Source organism: Chiloscyllium punctatum, chromosome 8, assembly GCF_047496795.1.
Source record: "Chiloscyllium punctatum isolate Juve2018m chromosome 8, sChiPun1.3, whole genome shotgun sequence".
In the NCBI taxonomy this organism is placed as follows: domain Eukaryota; kingdom Metazoa; phylum Chordata; class Chondrichthyes; order Orectolobiformes; family Hemiscylliidae; genus Chiloscyllium; species Chiloscyllium punctatum.
Genome location: NC_092746.1, coordinates 2988679 through 3014114, shown reverse-complemented (window position 1 = coordinate 3014114; position 25436 = coordinate 2988679). Strand labels below are relative to the sequence as shown.

Below are 25436 nucleotides of genomic sequence, written 5' to 3'. Positions count from 1 at the left end.
GTGATACTCTAGGTGGTAAGGGACCACAGCCACTTGAAAGTCCTTGGTAAAAAAATGCATGGGATAAGGAAAGCAGCTTGCTTCTGTGACAAAGCTAAAAAGAAATTGTAGGCATTTAAATCTCTGGGCAGTAACATTTAACAACTACGAGTCAGACTGACTTCTCTGCCAAAAGGACCTAACATGGATGAATGAATTTACTTGTAGGTGCCCATTTTATATGAACTCTGATGAGCATCATATACTTTGATTGCATCTTTGGTCCAGCAGTTAAATATTTTTGGGGAGCTTCAAAAGCCTGAGGGAAGCCAAGACACAGTCACTTTCCAGCCTCACGATAGACGCACCAAACCAGAGTAGGTCTTAGGCTGTTGTTGCCCACATCTGATCCACCAATGTCAACTGCCAGCAAGAAGTCAGTGCCACAGAGTAACAGTGGACAAAGAAGAATAACTAGTCGTGACTAGTGTTATTGTGTTTCAAACTTTTGCTGGTATTATTGACCATTATATGCTAGAAATACAATAGAAATGCCCTGTACTCCCTGTCATTTTCAGACAAAATACACAAAATACCCTTGTGTTGGGCAAAATTCTAATCTGAACTGTACAGCTGTTAGCCTCTTGCTGTTGTTACAAAAAGTCACTGCTATATATGCCTGGAGCAACTTGGAAGCAATGTCTTAAAAATAATTGTAACCCATCAGCTAACAGTTCAAGTGAAAGAAAGTTTCATAATCTACAATAAATCAGTTTTCCACAGTTGTCTAATAAAATGATTGCCAATTCTGGAGTAAATCTTGTAAATGTGTTTCTTCGTCAACCGTTTTGCTTGCGCCCCATTCTTTGGAGTGGAGTCGTACTTTTTCTTTGTTAATTCTGACGATTAAGAAAGAGGCTGCCCAACATTTGTAGAGAGGTCAAAATTAATTTTCAACTTAATTTTTCAGTGGTAATGTCACAGTTGAATCCCATGCAAAAGGGATAAAGGGTAATAAAGATGCTTCTGTGTCAGGGTTAAAATAAATTGTGTTTATCACTTCAATATTTAGCTGTTGCATAGTAGTACCTAAGAAAGGGTATGTAAATTTGGAGACAAGAGTGGTGATGCTATTTAACTCTGGGATTGATACATAGGCAATGGAGCCTCATACCATTTTTAGAGCACACTGTGTTGTAGCAGTAATTGTTAGGGTGAGATTCTTTTCTTCCAGTGGAGATACAAATCAAACTGTAAGTAATTTAACTTTTTTTTGCTGGACAAAGTGATTGCTTCAATATTCCCGACCTCGCATCATTTTAATTTGGCTTTTTTGAGGGTTGGAAGGTCTTGGTTTAGAATCCACATGCTCTTCCTAGAAATCATAGAATCCCTACAGTGTGGAAGCAGGCCATTTGGCCCAGTGAGTCCACACTGACCTGCTGAAGAACATTCCACCCAGACACATCCCCTACTCTATCCCTGTAACCCTGCATTTCCCATGGCTAATCCACATAGCCTGCACATCCCTGGATACTTTGGGCAATTTAGCACAGTCAATCCAGCTTACCTGTGTATCTTTGGACTGTGGGGGGAAACTGGAGCACCCAGAGGAAGCCCACACAGAGGGGGAGAATGTGCAAACTCTACACAGACAGTCACCTGAAGGTGAAATTGAACCTGGTGCTATGAAGTAGCAATGCTAACCACTGAGCCGTCATGCTACCCCAAAGGGCAAGGTCAGATCCCCGTTGTAAGTGCTAAAGCAAAATTGCACCGCTTCTTGCACACACTTTTTGTAATCTGGTGTGGGTTTGTACAAGTCCTAAAAATAACTCGTGACCACTGGGGAAATCTTGCTGAGGAAATCAGAATATTCAGAAAGGTAAGTGGAAAATGTTCTGGTGCTTTCATATTTCACAATTGGATGCTGTCTTGTGATATAGATGTGTTTCGAATGTGGTCATTCATCATAAGGATCTGTCCTACTTAGGTGCTTGCATTCGCCACCAATGTGAAAGTAGCATCATGTATTACAATAGTTTTCCATTGGAGGCAATGCTATAATTCATTTAAAACAGAAGCCTTGTTAGCTTATGCTGTCATGTTTTGCGCTGTGATTTTAATTGACAGACCAATATGTTTTGTTTTTAAAAACTGCTTTTGAAAATTGAAAAGATAGATCCTTTTGCCTGTTGCTCTCCATTGATTGACCAATACCCTACTTTGAAATGTAAATTGAACACAATTGTGTTCTGCCAGTTTCAGGGAATGTAGCTGCAAAGTTTTGTGAAGAAGGCTGTGACCACTATGAATGCTTGGCTGGATTTCAAAAGCTAGTAATGGCTTGAGCCCATCAGATGGTCTATTGATCTGAGAATGGCTGACATTTTTAAAAAGCTGTAATAATATGGTTTGATGTGGTTCTTAATTGTTTACAAATGTAATAGGCACTTCAAAGATTGCACTTTTTATCACACAGGAGAAAGTTTTGTCTCTGGTGTCAATGATGTTTGGATGAATTCAGGGTTTGACTAGATTGTTAGAAGTTTAATTTTTTCCCCCAATGATCTTAAAATAATTCACTTCTCCTTTTTCATAATTCCTGAGGACAGTGTACAGTGAATTGCGGGTGAGTGACTATGGAGGGTACAGGGGTTGGTAACATTTAGGTGTCATGAACAATCTGAGGGGCTGGTATATGGGTTGGGTATGAAGAGACATAGGTAGCATGGGTGATCTGAGAAGGCGTGAGGCTGAGTGGAGGTGAACTGAGAGGCTAAATAAGTAAACTTTAGGGGGTCTGTGGGAGTTGGGCTGCCTTGTTGGAGAAACAGGGTCAGCCTTCACACCCAGAATACTCACAAAGTCAATGGCTGCTTGAAGAATATATTGCAAGTCCAACGTCTGTGTGGAAAGGCAAAAATCCAAAATGATGTCATACACGGGCACAATGTGCATTTCGAATGGCTTTAAAGGTCAGGGTTTGGGCTTTCCCACAGTCTGAAAATGAAGAGTATTTGTTCAGACTATGAAAATTAAAAATGCAACCATGAAACAGTGATCATTCTTACTTATATTGAAATTATTGCTTTTTCTTAAAATACTTTCTTTGCCTTCGGCATAATCAAACTAGATTTAATTAGGGATTAAATTAAATGTTGAACTTGATTGTGAGAAAAAAAAGCGTAACTGCATTTATTTATTAAATACAGGTTAGCTTATTCAAATGTTAATGCAGATGCCATTCATTTATTTGCTGTTGTGTATTTGGTTGTCAGATTAATTCAAAGCCAGTTATGAATTTGGAGCAAGACCGGCCATTCGTTTGCAATGCTCCAGGTTGTGCACAGGTGAGTATTGCTGACTGATTAGCTAAGTATTCTTGAAATCATTGTTTTGTTACAACTATCTGGTAAGCTGTAAGTTTCTGCTTAAAATAAGATTGTGATTTTTCTCTATTATCTAAGTTTCAGATTAGAAGCAAAGAAGTTATAACACAGCAACCATGTAGTTTACTTAAGTCAGTTGTGTCATTACTTGTACAAGTGAAGCTTTCACCTGTAAGTCTATGTTCTAGATTTCTCCAGCTCTGTATGTAGAGTATCTTTTGTTGCTATATAGTACAAAAACAAAATGTTATGGATGCTGGAAATTTGAAATAAAAACAAAGAGCTGGACAATTTCAGCAGGTCTGACAGCACCAGTGGAGAAAAAAAATCACAGACATGATGTCCACTCTGTTCCTCTCTCTACAGATGCTATTAGACTTGTTGACCTTCTCCAGGACTTTATGCTTTTCTTTTTGTTCTTAAATCTGTAACTCTTGCCTTTCCTCAGAGCTGCTCCTCTTTGCCACTGCAATTTGGCAGATGTGAAGTGGAAAGCGCGTTCATGTACACAAGTGGAAGTCCTATTTAATACCATTCATGTTATAGTGGCACAACAGAACAAACTCTTTAAGCTTTAAGACTCTGTTCACTCTCTGTTTCTGTAAGTCTCCCCTTGTCTGCTTCTTCTTGTTTAACTTCTTATTTTCTGTTTCTCGTACATTGTCTTTCTGTCTTTATATTGGACAGTGATTCTGTTTGTTAGCATGCATTGCACTTCTAAACTCACTTAATTGAGGACTGAAGGTGTTCAAATCACAGATAAGTTTAGAAAGTAATATTTATAATTAGAGTTGTAGAGTCTTACAGATGTACAGCATGGAAACTGAAACTTCGGTCCAATTCGTCCATGCCGACCAGATATCCTAACCTAATCTAGTCCCATTTGCCAGCACTTGGCCCGTATCCCACTAAACACCTCCTATTCACATACCCATCCAGATGCCTTTTAAATGCTGTAATTGTACCAGCCTCCACCATGTCCTCTGGGAACTCATTCTATACACGCTTGACCCTCTGTGTGAAAACGTTGCTTCTTAGGTCCCTTTTATATCTTTCTCCTCTCACCCGAAACCAGACTAGATTTTATAAACCTCTATAAGGTCATCCCTCAGCCTCCAACGCTCCAGCCTCTCCCTATACCGCAAATCCTCCAACCCTGGCAACATCCTTGTAAATCTTTTCTGAACCCTTTCAAGTTTCAAAATATCCTGGGAAAGAAGGTATTTCTTTTGTGCCGAGGATTTGAATTCTGCATTAATAAGGAAGTGAAACACGATTTGAGTTTGTAGGTTAATTGCAGGCCAATGTCTCAGGCTGTTACTGTGGGAGTAGGCACATTTGAATTGGTGTAGGAGGGCAGCCAGCAGGTGATGTCTACTTGTTAGACTGATCAACTGAAGTATTTGGCTTAGTTTCTGGTAGTATGTGAAGAATATTGCAGTAGTCACCATGGCTTTTGCAAATATCAGTCAGAATTACATGCTTCAATAAATACTTATTGATAAAAGCTATGGTAGCTAATTAGATTAATATAATACCAAATAGACAAATAGAGTCATAGAGATGTACAGCATGGAAACAGACCCTTTGGACCAGCCCATCCATGCTGACCAGATATCCCAACCCAATCTAGTCCCACCTGTCAGCACCCGGCTCAGATCCCTCCAAACCCTTCCTATTCATATACCCATCCAAATGCCTTTTAAATGTTGTAATTGTACCAGCCTCCACCACATCCCCAGGCAGCTCATTCCATACACGTACCACCCTCTGCGTGAAAACATTGCCCCTGAGGTCTCTTTTATATCTTTCCCCTCTCACCCTAAACCTATGCCCTCTAGTTCTGGACTCCCTGACCCCTGGGAAAAGACTTTGCCTAATTATCCTATCCATGCCCCTCATAATTTTGTAAACCTCTACAAGGTCACCCCTCAGCCTCCGATGCTCCAGGGAAAAAAGCTCCAGCCTGTTCAGTCTCTCCCCGTAGCTCAAATCCTCCAACCCTGGCAACATCCTTGTAAATCTTTTCTGAACCCTTTCAAGTTTCACAACACCTTTGCGATAGGAAGGAGACCAGAATTGCATGCAATATTCCAACAGTGGCCTAACCAATGTGCTGTACAGCCCCAACCTCCTAACTCCTGTACTCAATATTCTGACCACCAAAGGAAAGCATACTAAATGCCTTCTTCACTATCCTATCTACCTGCGACTCCACTTTCAAGGAGCTATGAACCTGCACTCCAAGGTCTCTTTGTTCAGCAACACTCCCGAGGACTTATCATTAAGTGTATAAGTCCTGCTAAGATTTGCTTTCCCAAAATGCAGCACCTCGCAGTTATCTGAATTAAACTCCATCTGCCATTTCTCAGCCCATTGGCCCATCTGGTCCAGATCCTATTGTAATCTGAGGTAACCTTCTTCACTATCCACTACACCCTCCAATTTTGGTGTCATCTGCAAACTTACTAACTATATCTCTTATTCTCGCATCCAAATCATTTATGTAAATGACAAAAAGTAGAGGACCCAGCACCGATCTTTGTGGCACTCTACTGGTCACAGGCCTCCAGTCTGAAAACCAATCCTCCACCACCATCTTCTGTCTTCTACCTTTGAGCCAGTTCTGTATCCAAATGGTTAGATTTCCCTGTATTCCATGAGATCTAACCTTGCTAATCAGTCTCCAATGGGAAACCTAGTCGAACGTCTTACTGAAGTCCATATAGGTCACATCTACTGCTCTGCCCACATCAATCCTCTTTGTTACTTCTTCAAAAAACTCAATCAAGTTTATGAGACATGATTTCCCACACACAAAGCCATGTTGACTCTCCCTAATAAGTCCTTGCCTCTCCAAATACATGTACATCCTGTCCCTCAGGATTCCCTCCAACAACTTGCCCACCACTGAGGTCAGGCTCACTGGTCTATAGTTCCCTGGCTTGTCCTTACCACCCTTCTTAAACAGTGGCACCACATTAGCCAACCTCCAGTATTCTGGCACTTCACCTGTGACTATCGATGACACAAATATCTCAGCAAGAGGCCCAGCAATTACGACTCTAACTTTCCACAGTGTTCTAGGGTACACCTAATCAGAGCCTGGGGATTTATCCATCTTTATGCATTTCAAGATCTCCAACACTTCCTCCTCTGTAGTATGGACATTTTGCAAGATGTCACCATCTATTTCCCTACATTCTACATTTTCCATATCCTTTTCCACAGTAAATACTGATGCAACATACTCGTATAATATCTCTCCCATTTTCTGCGGCTCCACACAAAGGCCACCTTGTTGATATTTGAGGGACCCTATTCTCTCTCTTGTTACCGTTCTTTCCTTTCTGTATTTGTAAAAAAACTCTTTGGATTCCCCTTAAGTCCATTTGCCAAAGCTATTTCATGTCCCTTTTTGCCCTCCGAATTTCCCTCTTAAGTATACTCCTACTGCCTTTATACTCCTCTAAGGATTCACTCAATCTATCCTGTTTATACTTGACAATTGCTTCTTTCTTTTTCTTAACCAACTCCTCAATGTCTTTAAGGAGAAAGTGAGGACTGCAGATGCTGGAGATCAGAGCTGAAAATGTGTTGCTGGAAAAGCGCAGCAGGTCAGGCAGCATCCAAGGAACAGGAGAATTGACGTTTCGGGCAAAGCCCTTCTTCAGGAATGAGGAAGGTGTGTCCAGCAGGCTAAGATAAAAGGTAGGGAGGAGGGACTTGGGGATGGGGCGTTGGGAATGCGATAGGTGGAGGGAGGTCAAGGTGAGGGTGATAGGCCGGAGTGGGGTGGGGGCGGAGAGGTCAGGAAGAAGATTGCAGGTTAGGAAGGCGGTGCTGAGTTCAAGGGATTTGACTGAGACAAGGTGGGGGGAGGGGAAATGAGGAAACTGGAGAAATCTGAGTTCATCCCTTGTGGTTGGAGGGTTCCCAGGTGGAAGATGAGGCGCTCTTCCTCCAACTGTCGTGTTGCCATGGTCTGGCGATGGAGGAATCCAAGGACCTGCATGTCCTTGGTGGAGTGGGAGGGGGAGTTGAAGTGTTGGGCTACGGGGTGGTTGGGTTGGTTGGTCCAGGCGTCCCAGAGGTGTTCTCTGAAACGTTCCGCAAGTAGGCGGCCTGTCTCCCCAATATAAAGGAGGCCACATCGGGTGCAGCGGATGCAATAGATGATGTGTGTGGAGGGGCAGGTGAATTTGTGGCAGATATGCAAGTGTCCCTTGGGGCCTTGGAGGGAAGTAAGAGGGGGAGGTGTGGGCGCAAGTTTTGCATTTCTTGTGGTTGCAGTGGAAGGTGCCAGGAGTGGAGGTTGGGTTGGTGGGGGGTGTGAACCTGACGAGGGAGTCACGGAGAGAGTGGTCTTTTCGGAATGCTGATAGGGGAGGGGAGGGAAATATGTCCCTGGTGGTGGGGTCTGTTTGGAGGTGGCGGAAATGACGGCGGATGATACGCTGGACATGGAGGTTGATGGGGTGGTAGGTGAGGACCAGAGGGGTTCTATCCTAGTGTTGGTAGATGAGGACCAGTGGAGACCAGGACAGAACCCCACTGGTCCCCCCACCTTGTCTCAGTCAAATCCCTCGAACTCAGCACCGCCTTCCTAACCTGCAATCTTCTTCCTGACCTCTCCGCCCCACCCCACTCTGGCCTATCACCCTCACCTTGACCTCCCTCCACCTATCGCATTCCCAATGCCCCTCCCCCAAGTCCCTCCTCCCTACCTTTTATCTTAGCCTGCTGGACACACTTTCCTCATTCCTGAAGAAGGGCTGATGCCCAAAACGTCGATTCTCCTGTTCCTTGGATGCTGCCTGACCTGCTGCACTTTTCCAGCAACACATTTTCACCTCAATGTCTTTAGTCATCCAGCATTCCCGATACCTACCAGCCTTTCGTTTCATCATAACAGGAATACACTTTCTCTGGATTGTCGTTATCTCATTTCTGAAGGCTTCCAACTTTCCAGCCGTCCCTTTACCTGTGAACATCTGCCCCCAATCAGCTTTCAAAAGTTCTTGCTTAATACCGTCAAATGATTCCAATATTGAAATTATTTTAGAATGAATTATAAAATCAATAAGCATTACAAAAACCCATATAGGGTATCTCAGGACATGGAAGGTCATGTTGTGGAAATAAGATTAAAGGGTACATATTCCCCAGTGGAGGCCAAAAGCAATGAGTTTTTTCAATTCATGTAAATAAGTGGTCTTTTATGACAGTGGAAGCTTGTAAAATTTTAGTCGAGATCTGAGAGGGGAAACCATTGCAACAGAAAAAGATCTCCGGCTGGTTTGAATAGAGAAGTTCTTCTGTTGTATATAAAATCTCTATGTGGATTCAGGATCTCCAGGTAAAAAAATAAAATTTTGCTTTACATTAGTCCTTGCTGAAAAGTTTTTTTTTCCCCATTAAAGTTGAGTCTATGGGTATAAATGACTGAGATTAAGCAACTGAATGAATTACCCACTTCACTACTGACCTCACCCAGCTCCCCTTCCACTGCCCATTAAGAATTCCCTCCAGTTTACTATCTTATCCTGTTTGCCCCGATCCATTTATCTTCTGCCTTGTATTTTGTATTCATTTGAACATGATGCTTCTTACCCCCATGTACATTTACAAATATGTGCTTGTTAAATTATTCAAAAAGAACAACCCATTTAGTTCCACTTCTCATATAAAAACTTAATTTTCAAATATTTATTTACCCTTTAAATAAACACTGACCCATGCCGCAACAACCTTGCAGAACAAGTCTATTCTAATCTCGGTCTTTGTGCTTTTAATGATGTTATTAGATTCATGCATTCTAAATTCTGATTTACTGACGTATGGAAATAGCTAGCAACGAAAGGGAAATTTTGAGTTTGTGTTGAGTCATTTGATGACTAATACATTATTTTTCACACGACTACCAGAAACTAGACCTAGTACTGCAGTAAGTAAGCAGATTTTTAATTGGAATAGGAGGGCAGCTGAAGGGTAAAGTCTAGTTCTTAAAATGATTATTTTTATTATTTATTCATGGGATGTGGGCATGATTCATTGTCCACCTCAAGTCTCCCATGTGTCGGTGGCAGTGTGATATCTTTTATTTGGTCTTTCTAGACTCAGCTGATGATCTCAGCCTTGGTCCGAACATTGACAAAAGAAATGAATTAAAGAGGTGGAGTGAGTGTGACAGCTTTTGACATCAAGGCTGCAATTGACTGAGGATGGCATCCAGGAGCCCTAGCAAAATTATAGTCAACAGGAATTCAGGCAAAACTCTTACTGGTTGGAGTCATACCTGGCACAGGTAGATGGGGAGGGAGATGATTGTAATTGTTGGAGGTCAGTTATCTCAGTTCCAGAACATTTCTGAGGGAATTCCTAAGGGTGGAGTCCTAAACCCATCAGCTGCTTCATTAATGACCTTTCCTCCATCACAAGGTCAGAAGTGGGGATGTTCACTGATGATTTCACAATATCCAACACAATTCTCCACTCCTCAACTATTGAAACAGTCCATATCTAAATATAGCAAGACATGGACAATATTCAGGTTTTGACAGACAAGAGGCAAATAGCATTCATGCCACACAATTGCCATCTCCAACAAGAGATAATATACTCATTACCCTTTGACATTCAATGGCATATCACTGATGAATTCTTACTAACAACATCCTGAGGATTACCAGTGACCAGGAATTGAACTAGACTAGCCATGTAAATAATATGACTACAAAAGAAGGTCAGAGGACAGGAATTTTGCAGTGATTAACCCATCTCCTGACCTGTCTACCAAGCTAGTCTACCATCTGAGGCACAAGTAAGTTGTGAGATTGAATACTTATCATTTGTCTGGATGATAGCAGCACTTAAGAGGCTTGACACAATCCAGGACAAAGCAGCCTGTTTGGCTGGCACCAGATTCACAAATGTTCACTTCCTCCACCACCAGCTGCTGCTGCTGCTGCTACTATCTACAAGATGCACTATAGAAATTCTCACCAGGGCTCCTCAGACACAGCTTCCTTGACCATTTCCATCTGTAAGGACAAAGGCAGCAGATACATGAGAGCACTGCCACCTACAAGTTCCCATTCAAGGCTGCCACCATCCAGACTTAGAAATGTATAGCCATTCCTTCAGTGTCTTGAACTCACTCCCTATTTATTGTTTTTACCTGTCACGAGCAATATATCTGGCCCAGCAATGCCTTCATCCCATGGATGAATAAAACAAAACTCTAAAGTCTAAACCTCACCCTTTAGCTGCCCTCCTATACCAATTCAAATCTGCCTATTCCTTCAGTAAGAGCTGAGATATCAGCTTGCAATTATCTTATGAACCTTCCCCATGTTTCAGTTCCCTGTTCACTCATAATTCAATCCATTGCTACAGGCAGAAAAGAAACTCACTCCTTTCCCAGAAATTGAAAACAATGATTTGAGTAGCTATTTGAGATTTGGAACACCTTCAGCTCTCCATTTGAGGGGAGAGGAGAAGCGTAATATAATCGTGTTGTTGCACAGGTTGGCTTTCAGCACGGTAGTCTGGGCTGCGAAGTAGGAGAATGTACCGATGAGATTTTAATTCATTCAAAGCTATCTACTGAAATAGAGGTAAAATTGATCCTCTTATATCCAAGGCTGAAGATGTCCATGAAACTGATGGAGTGAGTTGGGAGAAAAGTTGTTGGAAGTGGTTGGAAATAGGGATGGGTAAATTTACTGCACCAAAACTTTGCAGTAGATATATCCTGGAATAAGTGGTGTGATATGTGTCACCTTCAATCATTGCAAACTTGAAGAGATTTGGTCCCCCCCCATCTGCCCAATACGAGGCAATGGCAGGTGGATGTGTGACTTGTGGTACATCTGGGGCATCTACCTTCTAAAGATTCTAGTGCAGCTTACTGGTTTTGTAACAGCAAGGCAAAGGGGTGGTATAGTGTCAGCTACTTCCAAAAATGAATTTTGGCCCAGACTTTTCCTTCAGGATCCAGGTTATGATCCCCAATGGATTCGCAGTTCAAAAGTTCAAAAGCCAATCAGTTGCTGATACACCTTGTTTCACCAAGTGTACAAGTGCCTTTTGTCCTTCTAAGAGAATTAAGAGTCCCTGTTCCTGTTTCCTTTGATCCTGGTGGTCTCATAAGGGAGTTGGAAGTAAACTTTTTCACTTCAAGGCCTGCAGATTCACTGATCTAAAATCAGGACCTGGTACTAAAGTGGGAGGGTGCTAAAATGCAAATGTTAGGGCCAATTCTATTTTGCTGGAAAGTTTTTTAAATCAGTGCAAGCAAGATAAAGGGTTTATCACAATAATACATTGAAATAGATAACTAGAGAACCAGGCAATAACATGGGTGTTTTAACCTTAGCCTTCAACTGCTTTGAATGATAATATGGTTATAAATGCATAATGATTGAAATCAATACAGTCATTGGCAACACATTGTCTACACAGAAATAGTTTCAGTAGCACCACTCAAGTCAATTAGTTTACGGTTTCCCTGTGAAGTACATCTCCACAAGTACTTCTGAGTCTACTGGAGATATTGGAGGTTGTTCTGTATGTTGTGGTTTTGATATGTACGTAGATCATTGAAAGTAGCAGGATAGATAAAGGGAGCAGTAGGCAAAGCATGCAGTATCTTCAATTTATTAATAGGGTTATAGAGAAAGGAAATGATGTTGAACTTGTTAGACCTTAGCTGCAGTACTGAATACCGATGTGAGTGCTACATTATAGAGAGGATGTGAAAGTACTGGAGAGAATGAAGAAGCAGTTGACAAGAGTAGTCCTCGGGATAAGGAACATCAGTTGTGATGATATATTGAAGAAATTGAGCATCTTTGCCTTGGAGAGAAGAAAGTTTAAAGGAGATCTGATAGATACTTTCAAAATCATGAGCAGACTGGACAGAGATAGGCCAGATCTGTTTCTGCTTGTGAAAAGGAACGAGAACAAGAGGGCAATAAATTTAAATTGATCTGCAAAAGATGCAAGGGTGAAGTGAGGAAATGTTTTCATTCAAGTATGAAATGTAAAGCTGGAAATGTGGTGGAAACAGGTTCAATCATGACATTCAAAGGGAATTGGATGATTATTTGAATATAAGTAATGTTGCAGCAGTATGAGAAAAACAAGACATTAGCACTTTAGGTAATGATGCTTATTTGTAAAGCCAGTGCAGGCACGATGGGCCAAATGGCTTCTGTCTGTGCTGTGAGTTAATGTGATTTGTTTGATTTTTAACTACCTTGATCTTAGGCTGTCTCATTTAAACAAATGTATCAGAAGACATTTTGGTGAAGATGTTAGCAGGAATTATCACTGGAAGAGGCGGCACGGTGGCTCAGTGGTTAGTGCTGCTACCTCACAGCACCAGAGTCCCAAGTTTGATTCCACCCTCGGGGAACTGTCTGTGTGGAGTTTACACATTCTCCCTGTGTCTGCGTGGGTTTCCTCCCACAGTTCAAAGATGCGCAGGTCAGGTGAATTGGACATGTTAATTGCCCATAGTCCTAGGTGCATTAGTCAGAGGTGAATGTGTCTGGGTGGGTTACTCTTTGGAGGGTCGGTGTGGACTTGTTGGGCCAAAGGGCCTGTTTCCACACTGTAGGGAATCTCATCTAATCATGTAGTCAAAGGTGGCACATTGTGAGTTAGAAACTTCAGTTAATGCTATCTGGTAACTTCACACAGTTGAATACCTGTTCATTAGCATGAAAGAACCCCTTCAAAAGTACTATTTACAGGGACCATCAACCATTTGCATGTGATTTCCTGCATAATTCTGTTAGCTGTTGCTATAATTGTAGAAATATTTTTTGATGCAGAGAATTCTTTAAAGGCGCTGAAGTCCACAAGGACTGATATTCCATGGACTGGGCGACTGTCGCCTTATCTCAAGGATTCTGCAAAAATTATTTATTCCCTCATATTGTTGTAGTATGCATTCACTGGGTGCATTAAGCATGATGAGGGGAATAATTGGTGGTGACAATAACATAGAACATGCTGCCAGAGAGTGAGAAGGAAGAAAGAGAGAAGGGTTCAGATCAGCGCCATCATATGAGCCTTAGGATTTCAGCATATAAATCTCCAATCTGAACCTTAGTGAGGAACAGTGTATTGGATGACTGTACTTCAGTAAGGATGCCCTCACTGAAAACTCCCACCTGCTGCAGCCTGAGGGGACAACAGGGAGCAGCATTGCCAGAGGCTGTGAAGGTGATTGTGGCCATCAAATATATGTGTCTGAGCTGAATACGTTTAATTTGTTCCAGAGTGAGGCAGAGGAATGAACATTGCACGTGGCTTTACAAGAATGCAGGCTTCTCCATAGCGTAGAGTATCACTTTGCCTGTATTACAATGTCTGCTGTCAGATACATTGGAAACAAAATGGATTCCACTCCCTCAACGTCACATAGGAAAGGAATCAGGCAGATAATCATCAGCTAAGCTGGCAGCAGTCATGATACTTTCATTCTGTGTCTGTCCATTGTGCCATCTGCATTTGAGTCACCTCAATAGACCATGGGGTATCTTATTGTATAAGTAGGCTATTTGTTGCCAACATGGTTCATAATTCTGGTACAAAATCAATACATAGATGTGTGACATCTGTACAGCAAAAATCATATTGCCTCAAAGAATGTGCTACAACAGACAATTGCGTGATATAATAGTGTTCTCAATTACATTTTGAAGTGGGCTTCCTATATCCCAGTATAAATTTCAGAAGCAGGCCATCTTTGTTAGGGCATTTGTTTGCAACATTTTAACTTTGTAGATGATAATGTTTAAATTAGTATGAGGCAGGACTTCTGTCCATTTCCAGCAGGAAAGTCCACTTCACATGCTGCATCTTTATATCAGACTAAGGTCAGTGGTCATTGCTTATATTGCAGGAGACCTTGGAGTAAAAGGAATGATGGATGACCTCAACTGAGGTAAGTCTGGGAACTTTCCAGCGCTGCTTTGGTAGGCCTCGGTTAAGATCTGTGTGAGGAGGGCAAGTTAGAAAAGGCTCAGATGTGATTGAGATAGGCAGAAAAAACTGTAGCAAGGGCCTTCAAGTGGTCAGGAGGAAAAGGAAGGAGGCACCCTTCCCCCCACTTTAACTAAACAGCAGTGTGCAGTGTTCAACTTGCCAGATTTGTATGGGGCACAGCTCTGCTGCTTGTTAAGTTGGTATAGCAGTGAGATGAAACACTTATTTTATATTGATTGCCCTCTTACAGATCTCAATTAGACACCTACCTGATGCCTTTTCCTGTGCTGACAAAATACTGTCAGAGGTGGTTGGGTTTCCACCTGTCTGCTTGCAGCCGATTGTTTCCACTCTGCAGGAATCCTGCAAAACTCGGAAGAGTGGGTTTCAAGTTTCTTGCCGGACACCCACATGTTGAACAGTCTGAGGGCAGAGCCATTGCCACCAGTTTTAACAATGATAAGCATAGTAGTGGGAGGAAGAAGAGAATGAAGATTACTCACCTCCGACTAGGTTGTTGATTCTGTCTGGGATTATAACATCTAACTGTAGTACCAGTAAAACAACCCCGACTCTCTATTTACCAGTGGTCCCACTACTTACTATTCTTCTGTTACTGCTATGAATTTAGTCATAATGCAGTGCATTTTGAGGGAGAATGGCTGGGATATTGCTTCAGCAATCTTAGTGACCTGTTAGAGGACAGATTGGGCAACAGCCTGCAAGTCCCTTTGAACAATTGATTATATGACCATGATGGCAGCAGTCTGAGCTTGCATGGCAGCCACTTGATCATGCATGTTTTCAAATTAAAATTGTGCTATAATTCCAAAACATTGGTGGTTTCTGCTTCTGTTGCTGTGGACTCTGAGATATCTCTTGAGATGCTGCTCCATGGCTATGTCCATAAGACCATAAGAATATAAGAAGTAGGAGTAGAAGCAGACCATCCAACCTAACAAACCTATTCCATCATTCAACAAGTTCAAGGCTGATCTGATTGTGGCTTTAACTCCACTTTCATGCCAACTCCATACCCTTGACTCCCATATAACTGGCTTTCAAAAATTTGTCTCACGTGGTCTTAAGTATTTTCAATTGATTTCGTTTTTCACTGCTCACAGTGGAGCAACTGAACCCTGAAGATCAGCCCAAACTGCTGCCTCCTTGACATAATTTACCTTTGTCTTGGCTGTTCTACGATCCTGGCACTCCAGGGATGTCTTTCCACCAGCAACACAGCTGTGTGCTACTGCTGAGCACAAGAGCTGTGAGCCTTGGGGTTCATGGGGTCTTAATTCCAAAGGAAGCTGACCTCACACCTGGCCTGATTGGCATCTGATTTAACAGGCTTTTGCCAGAAAAGGCAACGTTGCTCTCCCTCCGACTCTCCAATTTACTGTTGAGACCTCAATGCTTCAAGACCCCACCCATCTTGTCAGCATCTCAATATCAATTCCCCTTAGAAACATGTATGTTTCAATAAAACCATTTCTTTTTTCTTCTCTGCTCCAGTGAGTACAATTCCAACCTGCTCAACCTATTTTCCTATTCCAATTTAACCAACTCTATCTTAATATTCTTGCAATTTCCTTAACTTAGTTTAAAACTCTAATTTCAGACCCATATTTCTCATCTTCAAACTGAATATGAAACTCTAGCATGCTATGATCACTCTTACCAAAAGGATCCTTTACTATAAATCACTAATTAATCCTGTCTCATTAAACGTTAGTACATCTAAAATGATCAGTTTGTGGGTTGGTTCCAGAACCGATTGTTCTAAGAGGCTTCCTAAACAAACTCTATTAACATGATTCATCTAATCCACATGAAGATTATTACTATCTCCCATGATTATTGTAGTATCTTAGTTATTCGTGCTTCGGATGCTGGTTGTGGCTACACCTATGCTGAGATTTAAATGCTTTCCTGCAGTGTAGCTACTGTCAGAGGACCTATAAGCATTTCTCAGTGCTGACTTTTTCCTTTTGCTATTTCTTACTTCTACTCAAATCGATTCTATATTTTGATTCTCTGAACCAAGGTAATTGCTCAGTACTGTAACTGTGGTGACTCATCCTTTGTTAGCAATTTTTCTTTGCCTCATTTTTCTTTCCTCCTGTTCTTCTGAAATATCAAAATACTCTTGAATATTTAGAGCATAGCTATGGTCATATTTCAGTCATGTCTCTTTTAACAGTTATGATAGAATACTCACTGATGTCTAATGGTGCTATCAATTCAACCTTTTTTAAATGGAAGCTATATGCATATGCACAATTCATGTAAGAAACTTAAGTTCTGCCTTTTTATCATACTTCCCTACTCTAACATTTGTTTGCTGGTGGATTCTTATGTTAATATGCTTTGCTTCTGCCTAAAATACTCTGGTTATCATTACCTGCATTTTGTGCTGATTTTCCTCTTCAACATGTCAAATCTTCCCTCACCTGAATGTTCAACCCTCCCTCATTTTTAAAAGAAAAACGACACAATTCTGAAGACTGGGAACATTTTATAAAACAACAAAGGATTACTAAAAATACATGACAAATTTGAATGTGAAATAAAATAGGCAAACAATATAAACCACCAAACATTAAAAGCATCTACAAATATCTAAATATGAATAGGACAGCTCAAATGAGTATTGAGGAATATTGAACAAAAAAATTTAAAATCTTTTCTTCAGCCCTAGTTGCACAATTTGCAAGGCCCCAAGTCTGTTAATGGAGTTTGTTATATGTGTATCTTTATCTTCAAGAGACTTTACATTTAAGGAATCCAGGTACAGTAATAAGGCTGCTACTGCAATTATCCTGGCTGGCTGTATAGGCAGAATACATACTGAACTCAGTCACTCTGCTGTAGTGTATTATTTTGTAACTTGTAATGTGTTTAAAATAAACTAAGCTATACAGTTAATCAGTCCCTGAGAAGTGATTGATTCTTAGACCAATATCATTAAAAAGACATAGTGGCAGCAGTGGACAGTTGTGGCTTTTAACCAACCAACAAGAATCCACAAAAAGACTGAGGAGAAATAGCAAAAACATATATAGCAGAAAAATTCATGAAATATGTTGTGGTTCTGTTCGCTGAGCTGGACATTTCGTCCCCTGTCTAGGTGACATCCTCAGTGCTTGGGAGCCTCCTCTGAAGCGCTTCTGTGATGTTTCCTCCGGCATTTATAGTGGCCTGTCTCTGCCGCTTCCGGTTATCAGTTCCAGTTGTCCACTGTAGTGGCCGGTATATTGGGTCCAGATTGGTGTGTTTGTTGATAGAATCTGTGGATGAGTGCCATGCCTCTAGGAATTCCCTGGCTGTTCTCTGTTTGGCTTGTCCTATAATGTTGTCCCAATCGAACTCATGTTGCTTGTCATCTGCGTGCGTGGCTACTAAGGATAGCTGGTCGTATCGTTTCGTGGCTAGTTGGTGTTCATGGATACGGATCGTTAGCTGTCTTCCTGTTTGTCCTATGTAGTGTTTTGTGCAGTTCTTGCATGGGATTTTGTACACTACGTTGGTTTTGCTCATGCTGGGTATCGGGTCCTTTGTCCTGGTGAGTTGTTGTCTGAGAGTGGCTGTTGGTTTGTGTGCTGTTATGAGTCCTAGTGGTCGTAGTAGTCTGGCTGTCAGTTCAGAAATGTTCTTGATGTATGGATCGTGGCTAATCCTTTGGGATGTGGCATGTCCTCATTCTGTTGTCTTTCCCTTAGGCATCTGTTGATGAAATTGCGGGGATATCCATTTTTGGCGAAGACATTGTAGAGGTGTTCTTCTTCCTCTTTTTGCAGTTCTGGTGTGCTGCAGTGTGTTGTGGCCCTTTTGAACAGTATCTTGATGCAACTTCTTTTGTGTGTGTTGGGGTGGTTGCTTTCGTAGTTCAGGACTTGGTCTGTGTGTGTGGTTTTCCTGTATACTTTTGTGGTGAATTCTCCGTTCGGTATTCTCTGTACCATCACGTCTAGGAATGGGAGTCTAGAAAGGACAACCAACAGGAAGACAGCTAACGATCCATATCCATGAACACCAACTAGCCACGAAACGATTTGACCATCTATCCTTAGTAGCCACACACGCAGATGACAAGCAACATGAGTTCGACTGGGACAACACTACTATTATAGGACAAGCCAAACAGAGAACAGCCAGGGAATTCCTAGAGGCATGGCATTCATTCACAGATTCTGTCAACAAACACATCGACCTGGACCCAATATACCGACCACTACAGCGGACAGCTGGAACTGACAACCGGAAGCGGCAGAGACAAACCACTATAAATGCCAGAGGAAAGATCACAGAAGCGCTTCACAGGAGGCTCCCAAGCACTGAGGATGTCACCTAGACAGAGGATGAAACGTTTGCAACACAAATTCCCAGCTCGGCGAACAGAACCACAACAACAAGCACCTGAGCTACAAATCTTCTCACAAACTTTGAATTCATGAAATATCTGCAAAAGAATATACTGCAGGGCAGCACTATAGATCAGCGAGTACAATTTCTGTGAAATATGCCTTTAAGAAAACAACAAGCACACAGCTCCACAATGAAATTGAATTCTGGAAGCAGAATTACAGCAATTTTTTTTCAAGAAGAAAACATTTAAAAGGCAAGACTAGGCATTGTCTGTGTGTTGGTTCACTAGCCAGTAAGGGAATGTCAAGTAACCTTGTCAGAATATCCACAAAATTCCCTTGTTTAAATTGGAACATCAGATACCTCCTAACAGAATTTCGAAAATTCAGAGCTATGGTTTCTAGACTCTGATGTGTTTGATGCAGAAAGACAAGCCCTCACATTTGTTTAGCAATTGGGGAAGAAAGTCTATATGGACTTAAATGCATCAAGATAAACAGTTGAAGAGATACAAGATAGTCAAAAGCTATCGAGGAGAAAGTGAGGACTGCAGATGCTGGAGATCAGAGCTGAAAATGTGTTGCTGGAAAAGCGCAGCAGGTCAGGCAGCATCCAAGGAACAGTATGGACCAATTCAGAATCAGATTAAACTAGCATAAACATCAACTTATATTCATGTCACTGAGACAGAATCCTTCACATTCCTGAGAAAATAGAAACGTTGAGTTGGTGACCACATTCAACTGGCATGATGGCTCAGTGGTTAGCACTGCTGCCTCACAGCACCAGGGACCCAGGTTTGATTCCAGCCTTGGGCGACTGTCTGTCAGTGTGGAGTTTGCACATTCTCCCCATGTTTGCGTTGGTTTCCTCCGGGTGCTCCAGTTTCCTTCCACAATCCAAAGATGTGCAGATTAGGTGAATTGGCCATGCTAAATTGCCCGTATTGTTCAGGGATGTGCATTAGTCAGGGGTAGATGTAGAGTAACAGGGAAATGAGTATGGGTGGGTAGGGATTCTGATTCTGATTCTAATTCTAATACATGGAAGCTTTACAGAAAGGTTTGAGACAAACTGAAGACTTGTCATGTCATACATCTACTGAAGAATAGAAGCAAGTATGAAATGATCCGCCTTGGTCAACAAAGCTTTCAGGTTCAAAGTACAAACTCAATGGTTGACACAGTTACTAGAACATCCAAATATAGCAATTCATGTTGTAGGTATAATCTTTTATATTTATCAAGGTAATCCCCTGCTTTCAATTAACTTGTTTTAAGGCATGTGGTATAATTGGCCATTTGTTGAGGTAGTCTGCTAGAATGTAGGCTGATGCAGCAACAAAGAGCTATAGATTGAGCCAAACCAATTATTCATAAGGAGCACCCTTTAAGCATCAAGGCAGACAACCTGCTATCTCACCAGAGGCATATACAGAAAGTAATGAAGCAGAATCTGATGAGGTACATGACAAGACCAACGAGTGTTGAACACATCTTTCACACTGTTAACCTATTGAAGTGATTTATTTGTAGACCATTATCATTAATCTGATATTTGACCACAATTTCCATGGACTGACTCCAAACTCTAGGGAGAGTTAATACCATACTCCAATATGTTGCTTGACCTTGCATGTGGGTTTTCTAGTCGGCCTGCCAGTGCACCAAGCTTTCCTGATGCATAGCTATCAGCCTTCTGCTGTAACTTGCCCTGTCTTAGTGCTCACATGAATGTTTTGCATTAGAGCTCATGTCCTATTAATGCAGGGTGCTTATACCTAGTGTCTCAGCATATGCAGATCATGCCATTGTAATTCACTAAATTGCAGTGTCAGTGGCCAAGCTTTTGGTTGTGATTCTGAAATTAAGTGATTTTTTTCATGCTGATTTTCTTGCTTTTCCACGTTTTGCCTGGCCAAGTGGCATTCCTTGCATACCTGAAGGAAGAATAGTGGAAAGATTCTTGTGATCTTGTGATCTGGGAGAATGTAAAAGATGCATTCAGGTGCATCTGTATTGTATAAAACAGTATATATTGTGAGATTAGGGAGAAGTAAAAATAGGGTACCATCATATTCTGATTTCTGTCCCTGTCATTGCCCACAGTTTCATAAATAGGCATTCTCATGTACTTCCTTCTCTATGGTAAGGGCATATTGTTACACCTGACCCTTGTTATTCCTGTTGAATCTATGTGCACCACCTTGTCTTGTAGGAGAGAGGAAGTTGGTGACTGTGGTGGTTGTCATGATTGAATATCTGGGAGTATGTAAGCTGAGAGATATGAGTGTGAGACAGACCGTAGTGGAAGTTTGGGAAGGTGAGGTGAAGCTATGAATGTTAAGAGAGAGCCATGATTGACAGACATTATTGATGGGTGAATATTTGGATGACATGGATGAAATGTCTGAAGCTATTAGTGCAGTTAGTGAAATATGACATTTGAAGAAATATAGCTAACTTGACTATTTGTCTAAGATCACTGGATCACCATTTCCATTAGGTATCCAAGGCAGCATTAGGGAACCTCAGGAGACACAAAGAGTCTCCACTTTGTGACATAATTCACTTTTTTTCAAACTCATGCTTACAACACAAGTATTTCTAATACCTAAAGAATAAATTTCTCGGGTTGACATTTGCTAATGCAGGTAAATTTTGTGTTGTTGTCCTCTTGCAAACTTGGACCCCTGTTGAGGCATGGAACTACTCAACTACATGTTTAGTATTTGCTGCAGATAGCAAACATACAAATTGGTAGGAACTGAATTTGACATGTTGTCTGCATTGAAACAGTGAGAAATGGTTAATTCCTGCATTATGATTCCCCCGGCCCTTTTTTAATGCCTATAAAATGTTGAGCCCAATGTGCCTCAGTGAGAAATTTTCAATCTGAGTGTTTGAAAGTCACTATTTAATTTCCTGGTCATGGATATCAAGAATCCCCTATGGAGGGAACTGTACTTGATCAGAAGGCTAATAACTGCAAGTATCTGTTAAAAGACTATAAGCTTCAGGCTGCTTTTAGTGCAGTGAGTGACAAGTGTTATTTCATTGTGACTGACTGAAAAATCTCGGTTTTAATTGCTGACATTCATTTATGCATTTTCACCGTAGCCTTAATTGGGTTGTTGACAATGTCTTTCTTTTACTCTGATTTTCTACAATTCTTCTTGGCCAATGACTCAAAGTTATCCACCCATTCAATATCTTTTCTTCCTCTCGTTTTTGCTATCAATTAGTTGTAACCATGGTCAGGCTTTTGGGTTCTTGTTTCCATTGTCTGTACTTGGCTTTTGCATCTTTCTATATCTAACTGCTTAGCAACCCTATTCATTCCTGAGCTTCTATTCTTGATCTAACCCACGCATTAGTCTTACTGTCCATTTGAGGTTGACAACATTACAAACTGCACAGTCTACCTTCTAGACTTGAGAGCAGGTATGGTAGTGGATATTAATTAATTAAGCAGGAAAGAATCCCAAGAGCTATTAGTAGTTACCTTACCAATAATCTTCACAAATTCATATGGGACAATTTGGAATCAATCAATCAAATTGTACACATGTAGAGTTTCCATTATAATTTAAATTACTTCACGTATTGTCTCCCACTCTGGCAGTTCTGAAACTAATACGAACATGGCAGAATAAATTAAGTAGATGGAATTAGTATGCACTCTGCCCATTTTTTTGGCTGTAAATTAATGGCCAGTTCAGCACAGGGATGGTCTGCATTCAATCTACATAAGCGTACAGGTCACTGATAAAGCCATTGGGTTCAAGTTTGAGGCATTCCTAACAGCCACGTAAATGAATATTAAGAGCCCCACAAAAGAAAATGGAGGATGTAAATGAGGTCCCTTTCTCTGAAAATTGTTTGGTGATGAGCTGCTCTGTTTGGGATTTTTCAGTGGTCCCTGGAGTCACCAATGATATACATTTATTTGAAAATAAATCCAAATTCGTTGCTATAGAGATATGAGGAGCCAGGCACTCCATGGATTCCATAGCAATTAGAATTGTGCTTCCCCTTCATTGACTGTCTGCATCCCCAATCCCCAGAACTTCCTTTAGGCTCATACCAGTGAGGCAAGCAGTGTGACACTCCTCTTTACAAAAGGAGCAAGGTGTCCATGGAGCTTTTTGAAGGAGGTTCATCTAAATATTTGTAATGAGGCCTGAGGGCCAATTTTGGGCTGTCACTAAGCCTCCTATCTGGGATGGATACTGTTGACCACTGTTCAGCACTGAAAGCAGGCTATTATCTTTTATCGTCAACTGTCAAAAAGAGGCAGTAGATTGGAGCCTGCTAGGTTGCTGTTCCAACGGAAGAGAGTACTTATGGAGTTGTTTGGAAATGACTTTGGAAAAAATAAATTGTGTTGTGGTATGTACAATTCAATTTTGCAATAAATTTGACACATTAATACTTATTGAAGACACTATGTTATATACTGTACTTAGAAAACTTCATTAATCACTGGTAAGTTTCAAGTTACACATGTTTAAATTATTGAGGTAGGCAAATGTCCACAACATGATTTTTTTTTCAAATGTATCAGTTTTTGTGTTCAACGTAAATTCATAGTAAGTGGAAACACATTTATAACTGATTGAATTAAAATGAACCACTTTTTTTTTACAATTAATGTCTGTTAATGTAAACTTTGTTTACCTGACAGAGATTTCCAACAGAGGATCACCTTATGATTCACAGGCATAAGCATGAGATGACTTTGAAGTTTCCAGCAATAAAAACAGATAATATTTTATCAGGTAAGAGCACAATAATCAATAATAACATTTATACAATGGTAAAGCTTTTACAAAAAAACATCATGTTGTAAAATGTACTTTACTTAATGATACTTTGTGTGGAAAAATATAACAGTAAAAGCCCTTTATATAATTCCAGAAAGTAATTTAGACTGATGTTCAATGGCTACAGGATCATAAATAGGTGCAAATTGGCTGTGACTAACAATGCATGGATTGCATATAAAAGCAGGGGCCTTAATGATTGGCCAAAATTGAGATTAGGGTCTTGTTGAAACAATATGGGTAAACTACCATCCAGTACCTGAAATTTCACACTGATCATTGAAAGCAGGAGTGTCAAATCGAAATTGTGTTTGCATTTACATATAAAGCTGATCCCGACAGGTAGCTGGATGACTGCCTGTATCAACAGTTTCTGTATTATTGGCATTTATGGGAGTAGGCATTAGTCTTTGAAATTGGCTCTTGTTGCATGAATAAGGTAGGTGAAATGAAGCCTAACTGCCACAATAAAATGTTCATATAAGAATATTTTGTAATATAGATACTTCTTTTGAGACAAAAATGTTTTTAATAGTTCCAGCTTATCAGAAGAAAGAGTGAGTGGGTTGTTTAAATTCCTTAGATGAGTTTTCAGATAATATCGTGCTGTGCTTTAACCTGCCCTTCTGTGCAGTGAATGAAGCATATGCTCAAACCTAGTAGAATGATTGAACTCAATTACATAATACAGAAATGATAAGAAAAGGAGCATAGAAATTGTAGGGTTACAGAATTTGAAAAATAAATTATCTTTTCACATGGAAGTCCAAACACAGTATCTTTTTATTTATCTATATTTTTGATTGTGGACTGAAATTGAAAAAGGTTTTTTTAATGAAAACAAAGATTGTGGAAAAGATCGCTGCACTTCTTAAAAATCAGTTACCTGACATTCAGTCTAAGTGCTGCTTACACTGCTGCTTGTTCAAATTGTTGGGGAGGTTACTACAGATGAGCTGGCGCAAGGTGATGTGTATGAAGGGAGATTTGGCTGTCAATATGTAACTGATTGATCTGTGGAATAGTGACTAGCTGTCAATGACAAAGTCTTCTGTTTGCCAACAACTATATGATTGGCTCCCAGGTAGTTGAACAGCTTGTGAGTGTAAAGTTTGGTCAGAAACCATCAAACCTCAGAAACAGAAAGAGCTCTCCTTTTTGTTGCAGTAAAAGAACACAACCCAAGCCTGAAGAAAGTCAACTTGCTTCCCCTTGCAATTACAGTCCTGTCATTTACATACAGTTAAAACCTTGGTCGTTGTCAGATGTGCTCACTGCTTGAAATGCAGTCTCAAGATAAGACCCTCAAATCCACCAATCTCTAATCCACTTATATTCCATATCTGAGAATTTTGAGCATCTTTTATTTCACTCAGATTTATGTAATTGTCAATAATGTATGGATTTTTATTATTACAAATTCCTCGATTTTTGTCCACAAATTTAGTATTGTTTCAATGCAAAATAATGCATTTGCTGTTATTTCCCTTGAACATATACCATATCAAACCTCACAATCTTAAATGCATTCAATCTTTGAACCTTGATGGCATTATTGCAAGCTCTTTTGAATTCAAAAGAATGTGTCAAAAGGTTTGTGGTTTATTTTAATTGTTATGTGAAGAGTTAAGACATAGTTATTCTGTTTCTCTCATGCTCATGTAGCAGCTAATGCTTCCTTTTCAATTACTGCTGTATTTTCTCTATTTCTGATAATGATTATATAAGTATCAATTACACATATTAGACTGTCTGCATTTTTCAATTCATACCTGTAACAGTGCTGCCCCTAATCCTGTAAAGCATGTGCCTGCCGCTATTAGAGTCATTGAGTCATAGGGATGTACAGCACGGAAACAGAGGCTTTGGTC

The 25436-nt window shown here is 40.6% G+C and overlaps 1 protein-coding gene across 4 annotated transcripts in view; it reads left to right on the top strand.

Annotated features, from left to right (window-relative positions):
- The window catches only part of creb5b (cAMP responsive element binding protein 5b), a 477031-nt gene that overhangs the window by 42870 nt on the left and 408725 nt on the right, over nt 1–25436 (top strand). For 3 of the 4 annotated variants that reach the window (XM_072575042.1, XM_072575044.1, XM_072575041.1), the window contains exons 2-3: nt 3261–3332; nt 23427–23520. In XM_072575042.1, coding sequence (XP_072431143.1) covers nt 3279–3332; nt 23427–23520 — 148 coding nt within the window. In that variant the 5' untranslated portion in view covers nt 3261–3278. The remainder of the gene's footprint in view (nt 1–3260; nt 3333–23426; nt 23521–25436) is intronic. The other variant, XM_072575045.1, reaches the window with a different exon arrangement.